The 16,759-nt window shown below is 53.3% G+C and overlaps 2 protein-coding genes across 2 annotated transcripts; one reads left to right on the forward strand and one right to left on the reverse strand.

Moving 5' to 3' along the window:
- Positions 1–1,008: 1,008 nt before the first annotated feature.
- On the forward strand, positions 1,009–6,899 carry LOC104483221 (galactose-3-O-sulfotransferase 2). Its single transcript, XM_010124932.2, has 4 exons — positions 1,009–1,037; positions 3,696–3,806; positions 4,436–5,378; positions 6,042–6,899. Exons 1-4 carry the CDS (start codon positions 1,009–1,011, stop codon positions 6,897–6,899), a joined length of 1,941 nt encoding a protein of 646 aa, XP_010123234.2.
- A 2,504-nt stretch (positions 6,900–9,403) lies between these two features.
- Positions 9,404–12,284, reverse strand: LOC104472924 (aquaporin-12). Its single transcript, XM_010130160.2, has 3 exons — positions 11,678–12,284; positions 10,404–10,520; positions 9,404–10,121 (listed from the first exon to the last, which is right to left on the reverse strand). The coding sequence occupies exons 1-3, from the start codon at positions 12,282–12,284 to the stop codon at positions 9,940–9,942; spliced, it is 906 nt and encodes a 301-aa protein (XP_010128462.1). The 3' UTR covers positions 9,404–9,939.
- Between the last annotated feature and the right edge of the window lie 4,475 nt (positions 12,285–16,759).

Raw genomic sequence — 16,759 nt, forward strand, 5'->3', positions numbered from 1 at the left:
TGGGCCTTCTTCGTGGAAGGCAGCCTCTCCGTCCTCCTTTGAGTTGTTTTACATTGTCCAGCAGCCAGCAAAAAGCAGACCCAGTGACCATTTTTCTGCTGGTACTGGGAAACAATTGGCTTCCTAGCAGGGCTGTGCTGTTGCTGCTCATCCTGGCACAGCACAGTCCCAGCACAGGGGGTTGAGGATGCTGCTGGCTTGAGGGAACATGAGAGGCCTGTCTGAAGATGGCAGATGCAAGACTTCCATGTGTTAAGCGGTGCCTGGAGCAGTGGGTGATTAAGCACTCTGCCTGGAGCAGAGAGTACGGCAAGAGAAGCAAAAGAGGGAGCTGGGGATTGCCGTAACCCCAGTCCAGGGTGGATGGAGCCAGGCAGTGCTGGAGAGGATTAGCTCCATGCCACGCAGGTATGACCCAGCCTGCACAGGGTCTCAGCAGCACACACCCAAAAACTGTATCAACACAGGGATTATCAAGAGCTAAACACCCCTGAGCAAACCATCTCTGTCCTCAGCTTTGTCAAGTGAAAGCAGGACACAAGAAGGGAAAAGAAGGGACAAAGATAAACCACAAAGAGCAGATCAGAAAGACACAAGGGGTCAAAGCAGAACATCAACAGTCATGGGTGAAACCAAGGAGTAAGGCTGGGACGCAAACATGGGTGGCACGGCCAACCCCCCGCAGTGTCCACAAGCTCCCGGACAGCCTGCCCACCGCTCTCCATGACGTGGCAGCAGTTTGCAGAAGGCAGCCTGCTGCCAGCAGCCCTCGAGGCCGTGGCTGTCTAAACTTGCCACTCACTGCAGCAGAGGCCGGGCACTCCCTGGGGCAGACGCTGGAGAGCAGGGCACCAGTGGGAAGGTCCACCGCGGGCTCGCCGTCCCAGGCGCACCCCCCCGGGGAGGGGCCACCAGCCGCAGGCACACAAGCCAGGCTCTGGGTGTTTGCTTTCCATTCTCCCAGTCTGACGATAACCACCCACTCCACAGCCAAGGCTCCGGCTCACCATGCTGAAATTCAGGAGGTACTTGGTCACGTAAGTTGACTTATTTATTTACATAAAATACTATTTCCTTAAGTAAAATACTATTTCCATCTTACCCAGAGGTCATGTCCTTGTAGGTCCCTCTCTGCTGGGAAATGGTTGGAGGCTGAAGCCATGATGGGAATGGGCAGAGGAGCGCTTCTGCTCTGCATAAATGAAGGGAGGTCTGGGTTGATGGGGCTCCAAGGGCAGCACTTCGTCATGGCACGCTAGGAAGGAAAGCAGCATCTTTTGTAAGGCCTGACACTGCAAAGGAAGAAGAGTGGCAGAGACCTTGGTGGGGCAAGTAGGGTGCTGATCCCTCCTGCCTCATCCCAGATCAGGGCTCACCACTCTCAGCTCTGCACACTCACCTGCGGAGTCAATGTGGAGCAGAAACGTGGCTCCGTGCAAGTCTTTCACATAGCCAACCCAATGGATGTGTCTAGGATGAGGTGCGCTCTTCCATAGTCTCTGTTTTTGAGGGGATGGATGAGGAGCAGAGAAGGGCAAGGTCTGACTTCATGGCAGACCCCTCTTGCTGAAGGAGGGCATTTCAGGGCAGGACAGCCTTTCCCCACACACCTGCAGCATCTGGGGCATTGCAGACCATGCTGCTGCACTCCAAGCTGTGGTGCAGGGGGACCTGGGGGCTTTCCTAACCCAGACCAACCAGTATCATGGATAGGGTGGGCACTGACACAGGCAGGCAGTGCCGTCGTGTCCTTGCTGCATTACCTGACCTTCTCCTGAGCATCCCACAGACCGTTGTCCCCGTTTTCTCATTTATTGCAGTGTAAGTGAAAAAAAAATTCTCCAACCGCTGCTCAGAGGAACCAGGCTATCGCTGGTGTACGCATTGTGTACACCAATTCCTCGTGGAACATTGCTCGCTGCCTGGAGCCTATCTAGCCACAGCAAATCAATAAAGTCATTTTCTGCCACCCATCTGCCTGGGGACCTCATCCCCTGCAAATAAATGATCAACAGATTTTTATTTTTTTTTTTTTATTAAATCCATTGAGCCAGCATACAAGGATTCAGCTGCTGTGGCTCTGCTGCTGAGCCCTCACAGCCAATGGCATCTTGGGGTGCTGCATCCATCCGTGCGCCGTACTTTGTCGCTTTTGGAGGTGACAGCACACAGGCTCTGCTCTGCAGGGGCTCCTCGCTGTAGCCTGCCCGCAGCCGGAGGCATTTCCTAAGGCTCTGCAGGTTGCTCTCACAGATTCTCTACAGGTTGAAAGTTTAGTACCAACCAGGGATCTCTGTGGAAGCAAGTCTGGAATTATATCTGCCCAAAATACAAATACCAGAGTAGCAGAAGGTGCCGCCTACCTCAGTGCCGCTTGCCAGAGAAGTGTTGCATCATTCTGCCTTCGCTATCGGGTGCTCGTGCAGATCTCCCCAAAAAAGAGAGAGTTTGGCTATCGGCAGATACCAGTTAGTCAGCTCTTCTTGCTGCTTTTCTGGGGCTGGCCAGGCAGACGAGCTCATCATCAGCTGCGTCTTGAGTGATGGGAGAGCTGGATCAAGTCTCCAACAAGATCTGTCCAGCAGCATCACTTCATCCTGGAGCAACTTCTCCCTTGCTGCTTTCCCTCTCTGGTCTCTCTAGCCATCAGTGATCTTCCACACTGGGGTATTTCAACAAGCCTTACCTTGCAGCACCTCTGTGGCAGCCCCGAGTCTCTGCTTCAACCCTCCTATTTAGATCCCTCCCTTTCCAGCTCAGCAAAGCAGCCTGTGCCTGCTCCTTCCCTCTGAGAGGGGGAGAGCAGACATCTGGGGCATGCAGGCTGGACTCCCATCCATGGAGGAGCCCACAAGAGAGGATTTAACCAGATTCTCAGTACAAATCATCTCCTGTTAGGCAACAATATGTTCCCTGGGTAGAAACCAGCAGAAACAAAATGCAAACTAATCCTTTATCCCAGGAAGCTTAGTCCCCTGACTGCGCAGCTTAAGACTAAGATCAAGCTCCACCATGGAGCTTGCTCCAGCAAGCCCTACCAAGAGTAGAGTCCTGTGGCAATGTTTTTCATGGCTTGAATGTCCCCACACACAACCCAAAACCCCATAGTGTAGTGCTGATGACTTGAAGAAATCATGCTGCCATTGTAGAGTTGGCTTAAGACCAGACTAAATCCCGGGTTGGGCACTGGAGAGGCACAACTGGTGCACCACATCTGCAGCCACAGCTGGAACCTGCGCAGGCAGCCATCACCTCCAACGGCAGATGTCGGGAAAAGAGGAGAGCAGGGCAAACAAAGTTTTATTGTTTTTGTTTATAAAGATAGGGTCCTGATATTTCCAGGCCAGGCAGGGCAGGGCACACGCAAGCAGTGCCTGTTGCTGCTGCTGAAGCGGGCGCTCAGGCTGGGCTGGTGAGGCGGCCGCGGGCAGCCAAGGGACTTCGCGGTTATCGCTGTTTACCTTTCAGTGCGATATCTGTGTCCCAGCTGGAAATTTCCACTAGGCCACACTGCTTGAGCACAGCCTCCGAGGTTCGTTGGTAGTTGCTGCCTCTGCGCCTCTTTCACCTGTGAAAGCGTGACCTTACTTTAAAAAAAAAAAAAAAAGTTTTAAGTCTCAAGGCTTCTTTCCCCTCTGTCTCTCACACACATTTCTTTTACCTACTAATGGTCTGAAATGTCTGCTTCCTTGCAGGAAGTTGAAAGCAGTATACAGGTGCCAGCCAGGTCGGCTCTGGGTCTTCTTCAGCCTCCTCATCCTCCTCTTGGTCATGCTTCAAGTCGTGGAGAAGCTGCAGCCTCCCAGGTAGGTCCCAAGCTGGATTGCAAACCTGCACCTCATCCTCCAGCCTTTCGCTGACCACTGAGGTGGACTCAAAACTGTCCTCCTGAAAATGACCCAACAGTGTCTTCTTTAGACAGGGAGGAAAATCCAGGTGGGAGAGGACCCCTCTGAGGCTCTCACATCCAACACCTACACCCTGGCCAGAGCTAAGCCTGCTCTGGGTCCAGACTAGGCTGCTCTGGGCTTTTTCCTGGCTGGCCTCAAAACTCTACAGCCCTTGAGTAGCCTCCCAGTCCTCCCAATCTGGGGTCATCTGCAAACTTTCCTCCAGCTTCTGCAGGCCACTTGGTCTTTTCTCTCCTTGCCGTGTCTTGCCTTGCCCCTTTCCACCATCCCACGGTGCTCTAGGGGGAGAGAGGCATTAGCACATCACTGCTGACCTGTCCTCCTCTCACACCCACCCCAGTCTCCCAGGGCAGTGGTCAAGTCCTACATCCCGCAGCAATGCCACTCCCCCCAAAAAAGATAGGGGAATGTGCTGCGGGGTGTCTGCAGGGGGGTTTCATTGAGCCGCAGAGGACTTGCCCTCTTTGCATGCTCCTTCCATCCCCTGCCCTTTGCAGCTGAGCCTCACGTCCTCCCCGTTACAGAAACTGCCGGTGCAAGCTGGAGCGTGCCCTGCAGCAGACCACGGACCACGGCCAGAGGAGGTTCGGCTATGCCCTCCAGACCCCCGACCTGCTGTGGGAGGACAATCCCCTGCACTGGCAGAGGAAAGTCATGCCGGACCCCACTTCGACTGAGAGCATGCAGGACGTCTTTCAGATGCATCTGTACTTCAGTCAGGAGACCCCGCGGGAAAGAGGCCCAGGCAGCAGAGAGGAGCACTGGACGTGGCAGCCTGTGGAGGACAGCAAGGACGTGAAAGCATCCACAATGCTGAAATCCCAGCTTCCTGGCCGGGGGAAAGCAACCAGAGAGGGTCCTTCCCCAAGTCTTCCTGGGCAGATCTCCGCAGTTTTGGGAGATGCCGATGCTGTCACCAGCAAGTTCATAATCTTTGCAAACAGGATGACGGCAGAGGAGCACGGGAGAACACCACCACCAGGAACGAGGCAGGTGGTGGTACAGAGCCAGTCTCAGCCTCAAGCCACAGGTTCCCCCCACCATGAGTGGGGTAGCTTACTTAAAAACTCCTTGCCAAATTCAGCTCAACCTCCACAAGCACAGGACTTTTACAAGACAGACCTGGAGAGAGGATTTTTCCCGAGCTGGACAGAAGTCTCTAAGGGTCACCAGGTGACTCTTGGAGAAGGCCAGCAGGCCAGAGGGGTCTCCTCTCGAGACGAGAAATGTGAGCCCAAGACTGACATCGTTTTCCTCAAAGTCCACAAGAGTGCCAGCAGCACCGTCATGAACATCCTCTTCCGCTTTGGGGAGACGCACAACCTCACCTTCGCCTTCCCCACTGGTGGTGGCAACCAGCTCTTCTACCCACACCCTTTCTTGGCGAGGTTCGTGCAGGGCTACTCGGCCAGGAGCCCTCGGCAGTTCAACATCCTCTGCCACCACATGCGATTCCTGCAGCCAGAGGTACGGGCAAAGCTGCGATGCCTTGGGAGGGGTGAATGGGGGAGGGAGAGAGGGGCTCATGGAGAGCAAGGTTGGGACACTTGTAGAGCATGTAAAACTCTTCAGGGATGAAGCTAAAGAGAGACAGGACTCCCCCCAGGTACCTTGCATGTTATGGGCATCTCCCAAGGACTTCTATAAATAGGTTTGATGAACCATTGTGCTGCAACCTGACACAAACCAGGGGACAGGGCCTGTAGCAGTCAGTAACTATCTTCTTGTCTGGTGGGCCCTTGGACAGGTCTGCACGGTACCAGCTGCAAGAGGAGAATGCTTTAAGGACATCAGCTCAGGTCAGCCATACCCAGCATCCACCTTTCTGAATGCCACTTGAGGACACACAGATCTGGGGAAAGGCAGGGAAATAGGACCTATCTCAAGCCTGGACAGGCCACCAAGCTGTAGCAGGGAGCTTTGGTTCCTGCTTTCCCTAGGTACTTCTTCTGGGGCTCCCCACAGATGACACAAACACTCGTTTGATGAGCTGCACCTTGGAACCCTCCCCAGCACCCACCAACTCCCATCCCGACAAGCGTTTCTGCTTTCCAGCAGAGCACAGGACCGTAAGTGAGCGGATCCCTTCTAACTACCTCACCTTTAAAACTTCCTTTTTCTCCTCTGCAGGTGCAGAAAGTGGTGTCCAGCTCAGCCATCTACTTCTCCATCCTGAGGAACCCAGTGCAGCTCATGGAGTCCTCCTTCGTGTACTACAAGGGCACATCGGCGTTCTCCCGTGCTCACAGCCTGGAGGAGTTCCTCAGCCAGCCCTACCACTACTACAACCCTGCAGACAGCAACAGCCACTACGCCAAGAACCTCATGACGTTTGACTTTGGCTTCAACCCCGATGGAGAAGTCTCACCTGAGCGGGTACAACTCATGCTGAAGGGCATCGAGGAGTCCTTTGACTTGCTCCTCATCTCTGAGTACTTTGATGAGTCCATGGTGCTGCTGAAGGAGACGCTGTGCTGGGACCTGGACAGTGTTGTCTCCTTCCCACTCAACATCAGGGACAGCAGCACCAAGTCGCCCCTTTCAGACACCATCGTGGAGAAGATAAAGGACTGGAACAGGCTGGACTGGGAAATCTACACCCACTTCAATAGGACCTTCTGGGAAAGGATCAACAGGGACATCGGCCAGGAGCGCATGCAGCGGGAAGTAAAGGCGCTTCGGGAGAGGCAGGCAGAGCTGGCGAGGACCTGCCTGCAAGGGATGGGCAGTGTGGCCCCGAAGGACATCAAGGACTCTTCCCTGCGGCCGCTGCAGCATGGCAACGCAAAGATCTTGGGCTATAACATCAAGCAGGGCTTGGATAAGGAGACAGAGCGCATGTGCCGGCGGCTGGTGACCCCGGAGCTGCAGTACAGCAGTGCGCTCTACAAGAAGCAGTTTGCCCAGAAGCTCCCCCAGACCCACCAGCCCGCTCCTTCCCAACAGGGCGATGCCCTGCGGCACAGGCTGGAGGGCACCCAAAACTGAGCCTCCTTGTCCCCTGCAGCCATCGCTCTCCAGCCGCCTTTGCTAAGGACAGCGAGGTGCCCGCCCGCTGGGCTCGGGGGCTGCTTCTGCCCCGGGGTGGGGGCTGGCAGGCTGGGACGCTGCGGCCCATGAGAGCCCCTGGCCACCTCCGTCTGCGCAGGACTACGCACCAGCTCGTGGGTGCCGTCGCTGCAGAGCAGGGGGCTCGACACGACACGGCTTTTCCAGGGCAGGTCCCGAGCAAGCAGGGCAAAACTCCTGACGGGCAGCCGAAGCCTTGGAGGAAGCTATTTGGGGCTTTGCATTGCGCAGCACCAATGCCAGCAGCAAGGAGCAGAACCAGGAGGGCAGCCCAAGCTCTCGGCCCCGTGGTGGAGACCACGGCAGTGCAGAGCCAAGCTGTAAATCAGAGCTGTGGAGCTCGGTTTACAGCTTGGGAAGAAGGCTGGCTGTCCAGCTGCAGCTCTCCTCCGCTCCTCCTTAATGCCACTGTGCTGGAAAAGCAGCCTCTTAATTAAAAATAACAATATTCACTCCTATTAAGTTCCCCTTAATTACATCAGTCTGCCCCATAGACAATCTCCCCAGCAGCCTGAGAAACAGACCTCAAACATCTGAAAATGTCCTGGAAAAAACAAACCCACAACAACAAAAAACCTCAGCATTTTTTTGCCCTGACTCTCTGGTTACACGCCACCTTCAGATGCTGCATGCGTACGCTGTATTTATAGGGTCAGCAGCCTACCCCAGAGCTGCTGCCAACCCCGCCGTGTCAGACTGCCCGTTAAATGCCCACGCATGTGGGAGACGTCTCGTGAGCAGCTCTGCAGCCAGACATCCCAAGCCAGCGCTTGGAGCGGCAGCAGGAATATTCTGCGCTCTGCCTGGGGAAAAGTACCAGAAAAATGGGTTGTGCTGGGCTAGTCAACCTTACTTTTCACATCCTACACTTATCCTCAAATCAAAGGCAGAGCCAGCACATCAGTTTCAGTAAACTGAGGCCCCTTCTCAGGATTTTCAGCACAATTCCAGACCAAGAGAGGTTCAGAAAAAAAAGTGCCAGGGGGATCCAAGCATCCCAGGCTCTCCCTTGGCCAGCCAGAGGGGGAGTAGAGCCTCAAAGGTTTTGGTTTCCACCCGACATGCCGCGTCTCCTGCTCACAGTTTAACCTGGATAAAAGCCAGACTGCGTTCCCACTGCCCTTCCCTGGAAGGGACCAGGCCGCACCGAGCATCTGGCCAGGCACGATGTGGGGGCATCATTTTTGGGGTGTTTGCTGCACAGTTTTTGGGGGCGTTGTTTGTTCCATAAAGTTTAATCTCTGAGGCACAGCCACCTGTCACTGTGTTGGACCCTTCCCTCGTTTCTCCTGTTGGGACGTGGTGTGGTCCTGTGGCTTGCAACGGTCCAGCTCCCCTCTGAGTTCCTGGCGGGTCTCTGGTTCACCCCAGAGGGCAATTCCACGTGGGAGCATGGGAGATGGGCAGCCTATGGGCAGCATAGCCAGGGTTGTCCCCCAAAACCTCACAGGAGACATAGTGGGGGTGCAAGGAGGAGCAGGGCTGGCACCCGGGGCAGGGGCCACCATGTGTTTGGGTACCAAACGTGCATCTGACACCTCCACTCTGGATTTTAATTGAGTACCACTTCCTTATTCACCTTCTGCAACTCAGCAGATAGGAGCAGGTCTTCCAAGCTGGAGCTCCTGCCAAGGTGACCCAGGGCAGGGACCCTTGTACAACCAGAGCATGGCGTCTCCCTGCGCCCACTCACACAAAAAGCACAACTTGCCCCGGAGCACGCACCCCATCGATTGCTCCGAAAAGCCTTGGTGCATCAAGAACATACTCAATTCAGGTTTCCTGCCCAGAGGGGTCCTGCAAAATTGACCATTTTTCACCCATGCCCAGCGGCCCTGCTCCAGGAATGCTGCACATGGGATTGCCCCAGCCCCTGCTCTTCCCCGTGCAGAGACCCCCTGGGTACAGCTCCCACGGGGTGCCCTGGCCCTGGCATTGCCTGGAGGAGCCCTGTTCACTTCAGCAGGCATCTCCACCCAAATCGCCCCCCTTCCAGAGCAAGCGGCACACAGGACAGAGTCGGTTTGGACATCTCCATGGTGTCACCCACTTCCAGGGATCAGATGGGCTGATCTCCCCTCGCCAGAGCTCACGGGAATGACATCACTCTCCTAAATGCCAATATAACATTTACTTTTATTATTATTTCCACAAACTGTAATTTTATCCTTAGGAACATTTCACACAGATGTGGAGAGGAGCCCGGGGATGCACCTGCTCACCCGCACCGGCTGTGTACGGCTGCCTGGGTCTTGTTTTTTAACCGCAGACGCTTTGCGCACTGTTTCTTGATGCCTTACAGCACACAAAACCCACCACGTCCAGAGGAGCATGGTCTCCTGTGGCCAGTGAACTCCCTTGCCCTGAGGCATTTTTAATTCCTCCCCAAGAACTGCCAGGTTCAGCCTGTGCGATTCACAGACTTCAGTTTAGCTCAGAGAACACCAATTTTTGACCCATACCCATTTAGTAACTCTAAAGATCAAAGCCTGCTTCCTCCTCATCCCAAGTTTCCAAGGCAGTTACTGGCTGATGCTTTGTTTTTACGGCTGCAAGAGACCCAGTCGGACTATTTCCAGTGTTGCATGATGCAACGACCTGGGGGTTGCTCAAGCCTGCCCACGGAATGGTCCTGACGTTCTGTAAGCTTCCTGACAAAGCAAGACAACCAGCGATTTATGCAAAACTGTTAGGTTTTCTTTTTTTCCCCACCAAGCCAGCAATGCAGGGCTCTCCAGGGAGACTTCCAAGGCTATCCCCGAAGGAGCTCAGGGGTTCAGACATCCTGCAAGGCCAGCTTGACTGATTCCTTTGCAACGCTTTAAAAAAATCTCACCCTGGGGTAGGGACCGAGCAGGCAGGACGGATTCTGGGCAGGACAGGCAGCAAAATCCTCCGTCCCAGGACACCCGCTCCCATGAGCGGGGCTGCAGGGACCCCGTCAGCACCCACGCGTGGCTCAGGCCTGCGGCTCAGAGCTGCTCTTCTCCCCTGTCCTCTTCCGCCGCGGTTTGTCACCCTCCACGTGCGCCGCCACCCTCGCCTTGGGTATCTTGTATTTGCTCTTCTGGCTGTAAAGGAGGTTTTTCTGGAAGAGCCGTGGGATGTTGCCTTGGTACAGCAAGAGGGCAGCCAGCATCCCTGAAACAAAAGCGCAGGCCCCTTCCATATGCTGCATCGACCATCTCCACCCTCCCCACAGCTGAGCAGGGATTTTCAGGTCCTTGCCACAACCTTCATCATGACCAAAAAGTAGCTCAGCACCACTAAAGTCCCCGCTGACAGTTGAAAGACCCTTGCTATATTACTTTAAGGAGAATTTAACCATTGTGTCCTTAACATAATATGCAAGGCACTTCTGCCTTGCCTGTTGCCCCCAGCCCAATCCCTTCCCCACCCCAGTACCTCCTGGGCAGATCTCACCTGTGAGGGGCCCCAGCCAGTAAACCTGGATGTAGTCCCAAAAGGTGTTCCCCGAGCACTGGAAGGTGACAACCATGGCCAGGGCAGGGTTGAAGAAGGCCCCCGTGAATGGTTGGGCTGTATGGGAAGAGAAACATGGCCATCAGTCTCACTTGCATCCTTTGAAAGACTGACAAAGAGCTGGACCACGAGACCCATGACCCCTCCTGCCTGTCTGGAGCATCTCTGTTGCCCAGCTCTGGCAGGCTGCATCTCACAGAATCACAGAATGGTTTGGGTTGGAAGGGACCTTAAAGATCATCCAGTTCCAAACCCCCTGCCACAGGCAGGGACACCTTCCACCAGACCTGGTCACTCAAAGCCCCGTCTGTCCTGGTCACTTCCAGGAATGGGACATCCACAACTTCTCTGGGCAACTTGTTCCAGTACATCACTACCCTCACAGTAAAGAATTTCCTCTTTGTATTTAATCTAAATCTACCCTCTTCCAATTTAAAACCATTATCCCTTATCCTATCACAACAGGCCCTGCTAAAACATTTCTCCCCATCTTTCCTGTAGGCCCCCTTGAGGTACTGGAAGGCTGCTATCAGGTCTCCCTGGAGCCTTCTCTTGGGGCTGAACAGCCCCAACTCTCTCAGCCTGTCCTCACAGGAGAGGTGCTCCAGCCCTCTGATCATCTTCCTGGCCTCCTCTGGACCTGCTCCAACATGTCCACATCCTTCTTGTGTTGAGGGCTCCAGAGTTGGACGCAGGTGGGGGTCTCACCGGAGCAGAGCAGAGGGGCAGAATCCCTTCCCTCGACCTGCTGGCCACGCTGCTTTTGATGCAGCCCAGGGTGCGGTTGGTTTTCTGGGCTGCAAGTGCACGTTGCTGGCTCACATTGAGCTTCACATCCATCAGCACCCCCATGTCCCTCTCCTCAGGGCTGCTCTCGATCCACGCACCACTCTCTCGGAGTGTGAAATGGGGAAATCCCACCCCTGCTGCCCTGAGCTTTGCGGGAAGCAGACCAGCTCAGCGCAGGACTGAGGGGTTGTGTTAGGGGATGTTCAAGGAAAAGCGCTCCCAGTCTCGGGGCAAGCTATGGCTTCCCATGTGCTGACATTTCACCTACTGCCGTTCACAAAATGAATATTCCCCAAAATAAGTAGAAAACAAACATCTTTTAGTAATTGTTATCTCTCAAGTCCTGGAAGATGAAAAAAAGGAGCGTTCCTCCCCCACAAATTAGGCATTTTTCTAAATGACTTCGAAAAAGAAAAGCAGCTCACCTAGGTAGGTCAGGAGGGTGACAGTCGTTGCCAGCGCAGGGACCTGGTACATCGGATGACTCTGGTGCAACTTGAGAAGGACAAGGTGGAAAAGGAAAGTGCAGGTGCCTTCCACAAAGGCAGCGTGGTGCAGAGGCGTGCGGATGGAGGAGCTGCACTCTGACGCTATCAGGTTCTGGATGAGGTGGAAATGTGTCAGCTCCCAGGACCAGTAGAGCTTGGTGACAGCCCACCCTATGCCCATGCCTGCACCCTGGGCCAGCAGCTTGGCAGCAGTTGCGGTGAGGTTGGACTCAAGGAGCAGGAACTCCTGGACAGAGACGGTTGGGCTGGCAGATGCTCCATCAAAAGAGGCCCCATGAACAGTGAAGAGGAGGAAGAGCAGAGTCAGGACCACATCTAGGCCAAAGCCACCACCCCACAGGCCTATCTCTGCCAGCATCCTCAGCTCAAGGCAGCTTGTGCACAACTGTAACGAGGCAGCAAGTTCTCTGGCAAGGCAGCCGTACACTCCAGGAGACAGAAGCCTCTTGGAAAGCTGCCTGAGCACCTGGCACACCCCGACAACCAGGAAAAAAAAAGCAATGGAGACGTTCAGGCCAGCCATAGCAAAGGCTGAGCTGCAGGGAGAGATCGGACCAAACCCTGGGAAAGAGCAGAGGAAGCTTCTGCATCTCCCCTTTATAAAGCCGCGTGTAAGCAAACGTGGCACAGCCCAACAGGCGTGGGAAACGCCGCATGTGCTGCCCTCTCCTTTGCGGGGCAGCGCCTGCTGCCACGGGGAGCCGATGGACCGCAGCCGGATCAGCCGACAAGCTGTTTGTCCCAGCAAGCAGATCCTGGTGTTCTCCACCGCGCGGTAGCTGCGTCTCCAGCCCCCAAGCAGCTCCCTGGACCTGCTCAGGTCTTCCAGAAGGAGCAAAAAACCCCTTCATTTTGTTTCTACTTGGCACCATAAAACCTGACTCCCCCAGTCCCAAAGCCTGGAATGCAAGGGGACTCTTGGAAAGCCACCAACCCATGCAAAGAGTTCACATTTCTCCAGGGCACAACCAAGCCCATCTTTGGCCAATTTGAAAGCCCAGCTCGCTTACTGCTTCCTGTCCTTGTCTTGAGCGAGACCTCACCTCGTTTGGCGGTGGTGGCACTAATCGCACATGCCATTGGTCTGCAGGTGGCATTTCAGCAACAGTGACACTTCAACTCCTCCCGCTGGAAACTCGTGTATCAGGAACAGGATCTTTCCCAGCTGCCCCAGAACCACCCCATGGTGCCATCATTACCTGACTTCTGAAACCTGCACCATCTAAACATCTAAATACATTTGGGTCAGACTTTTGAATACATGACGGAGCAGACAGCAGTCATAAGTGACAAAATATGCCACGTTTGCTCCAGTGGTTGTATCCTCTGCCCCAGCTCCCTCCGGGTCACTGGGGACCCCCAGACTCCCACCGCTGGAGTTTGTGGGAAGAAAGGGGACAGTGAGCAATGGAAAGCTCAGGAGCAGAGCAGGCCACGGCAGGAAGGGTGGCGTGGGGGTGAATAACATTGTGTTATCAGGGACTCGTGGTTAACACAGCATAAACTATTCATTACGTGTCTTCTGGGTCAGTTCCCTGCTCTGCAGCAGAAATTACACCACCGTGAGCTCACGTTTCCCATCACTACAGTCAGAACAGCATCTCCTTCACCACCAGCACGCTGCAGGGCATGCTCCGATATCATGGGAACAAGTGGTGGGATGCACCATGAAACAGCTGCTGGGCATCGGGACCACCATGCCCAGGGCAAAGCCCAGTCCTACGCCCTTGCGCAGGCAGGGCCAGCGGGTTACGCAGGCTCCTCTCACCGCCCCACGGGCAGCTTAAAGCATGCAAGGAGCCAACAGCTTTTATCAATGCAATTTTATTTTTCCCCCATGTCATTTATAACAGAAATTGCCAGGAGACACAGGTTTGAAGCATGCTTGAGCTGGGGATGAGGCACTTAACACCGTTCAAGCCAGCTACGGCAACAGAGACGAACCCGTGTAAACCAGGAGCGTACGTACGCTTCGAGGGTATCGGAGATGCTCGGCCTCTCCCCCTCACAGCCCTTGCTGCAGCAGAAGAGAAGCATGTTTTGTAAGCCACTTTGTGAAGGTCACAGCCAGCCTCAGCACCTCCTCCCGTAACACTCCCCCTCTTTTCATCTTCATTCCCACAATTGTTTCTGTCACCAAGTGCCCACCCGAGGGTGGTTTTGGGAAGGTACCTGGTCCCCGGTGATCACAGCACGCAGCACTTGCTTTGCAAACCTTGGTAAGTCTGAGCAGGGAGAGGGACCACGCTGCAAACAACCCACCGTCCAAGCCTCCTCCAACCTCCTCCCCACCACAACTGCCCTGTTTTGGTTGGCTTGCCTCAAAACATATCACAATTTTACCATTTTTAATCCATTTCTCTCTCCAGAAGGCAAGATGAGTGTGCACTTTTTGCCTCAAATGAGCAAACGACCTTGCCTGAATAAAGGAAGGCAAAACATGCTTTAAAAGACTCAGAAAATCAGTATTTCTAGCTACTCTTACAAGGGAAAGCTGCCACGCACTAATGCCCAAGAAGCAAGTACATCCTTGTCCCCTTCCTCCAAACACAGCTGTGACATGGAAAACATTGTGACATGCATGGTAAAACAGGAAAAAAAAAAAAAAATCCCAATATCTCTTCCTTCCAACGGGACCTGATTTTCCCCTTCTCCTGTTCAAGCGTTTTAAGAGTTGGGCCTTAGGAAGTAAATGTTCAGAGGTCTTTAAAAACAATTTCCGGTCCGTCACCTGTAATTATGCCCACGGCACATCCTGCAATTGTGGGACGCTTCAGCCAGGCTGGAAAGAGGAGCTGGAAGCCGTTGCTTACGAGGATAATTACAGGATTAAGTAACGCCAGTGACAGACAGGCGAGCGGCTCGTTTCCGATCTCGCGTCAGTGCTGACAGCGGGAGGGGACAGGCGGCAGGCTCTGCACTGGAGCACGACTTCGGCTACGGCCAAGGCAAAGCCCTTCAGGAGCCCATGTGGTTCTGCGCGGCTGCTCTGCCAGAAACAAGGCTGCCTAAAAATTCAGATACTCCCACTGAAAACCACTTTTCTGTGGCTGGAACATCTCTTCCTAAAGCAAATTTGCTTTCAGGGCTGTCAAGATCTATAATGCAGGCATTTTAAATGAGGATTTTTTAGCCAAGGGATAGGAACGAGCTGGCGTTTCCACAGTTACGTAAAGTAAACACTCTCCAAAAACACTGAAGGGTAACAAGAACTGACCAGAACCACCCTGCCTCCCCCCTCACCATGCTATTTTCACCCGCAAAGGGGTAACAGCTACAGCTGAACACAGCTGTAAGGTTATTTAAGGAGAGTTTTACTGGGCAGAGGGGTGGATAAGAGCTTTCCAAGAGCAGCCACCTGTTATCAGCTGCTGCGGGGTGGGAACAGAAACCCGGCAGCAGGCGTGCTCCCACAGGCAGCCAGATAAGAGGGGCTCAAGGAGAGCCACAAGTTAATTGTGCTTCGTGAAAAGACCTGAATCCTCAGAACAAGCATTTGCTTGGAGGAAAAAAAAAATACAGACAGATCATCTTTGGCTCTATAGACCTTGAATTGAAGGGAGACATCTCTCCCTTGGAATGTCACCCCTGTACCAAGCATGGGAAAAGAGCATCTATCCATCTATCTGTCCCCACTCCAGAACATCCCGTGGAGATCCCTGAGGCACATCAGCATCTTCTCCGTTGATCTGCAGTTACAGCAAGCCAGATTCATCGTTCACAAGCCCTTCAGGAAACACCAGAAACTCCAGTCTGTGCATTGAGACATGTCTGCACATTGAGACACGCTGTCTGCTATTCCAGACCCATCCTCCTCTCTCCTGACTCAACTCATCTCCAAAGCAGAAGTCTGGTGGCCTTTTGGTGTCCTAAAGAGAATGAGCAATCATTAACTTCCCAGTGGGCAAATCCCATTAAAAAGAAAAAAATAAAAAAATAATCAGTCCCCACAGGCTGTTCCAATAATCAGGTCCATAGATAAATGAGATTTGAAATAAAGTTACAACGGAAAATATTCCCCCTGCAGACAATGGCTGACAGACAGGAACAGGAAAAAGCAGGATCACCACTGCAATAAGGGAATGACAGCATGAGAAGCTGCATCAGCACTGCCCTCCTCCCTCGTAAGAGACTGCAGGTAAGAGAAGTTACGGTCAGAAAGTCACTGTTCTCACTTGTTTGTATTTCGCCCCCTCAAGAAGGGTGGGGGGGAGAGGAAAAAAAAAAAAAAATCTTTCCTTAGGCTGGAGCTAAAAGTAGGGAAAAAAGTTGTTGGAAAAACCTGCTTCCTCCAGACATCTGGAGAGCAACATGAAGAATTTAGCTGAGCTCAGGACAGTTCCACGTACCTTTCTCTCATGACTGAGGATGGCTATTTTTATTGCAAACAATCCTCAGAGCACCATGCAAGTTATAAAAACAGGAAAAATGCAGCTGTACAAACGCCTGGGAGCAGGCATTTGCAGGCAACTGCTGTGCTTGCACAAATTAATTGCTCTGAAATCCAACAATTATCATCAGGCCCCACTGAAAAACCACCAATTAGGAATGAAGATGCTTTTCAGTTTTCAGCCATCCTGGTTTTGCCCAGCGTGTCGCGGGCACAGTGCAAATAATTGTGCTCATCTTTGCTGTCAACTCACCGGAACCAATAGCAGCCCTGAAAGGGAGAAATCATTGCCCCCAACTTTACCATCTTGAAGAACAATGTTTTAAATACCCAATGTTGAATAAAGGGATCCAAAAAGATGGGTCTGCTCTTGGTTTTAGTCTAGACCAGGTATATGCAAGGGAGGAGCAAGTTCACACAAGACTTAGTAGGATTTATCAAGTGAGGACTGGCAACTTCCAACTTGTGCAAACGACATTCAGCCAAACCCCCGCTCTCCTTCAAGCAGCACAAGTACCAATATCCAAATAATTAGCAAGTTCCACTAAGCACCTTCTCCTTCCTCTTGTCAGCTTTCCCCCCATAAATTAAATGCAAAATCACTTAAA

This window comes from Chlamydotis macqueenii, chromosome 9 (assembly GCF_036417535.1).
Source record: "Chlamydotis macqueenii isolate bChlMac1 chromosome 9, bChlMac1.mat, whole genome shotgun sequence".
Taxonomy (NCBI): Eukaryota; Metazoa; Chordata; class Aves; order Otidiformes; family Otididae; genus Chlamydotis; species Chlamydotis macqueenii.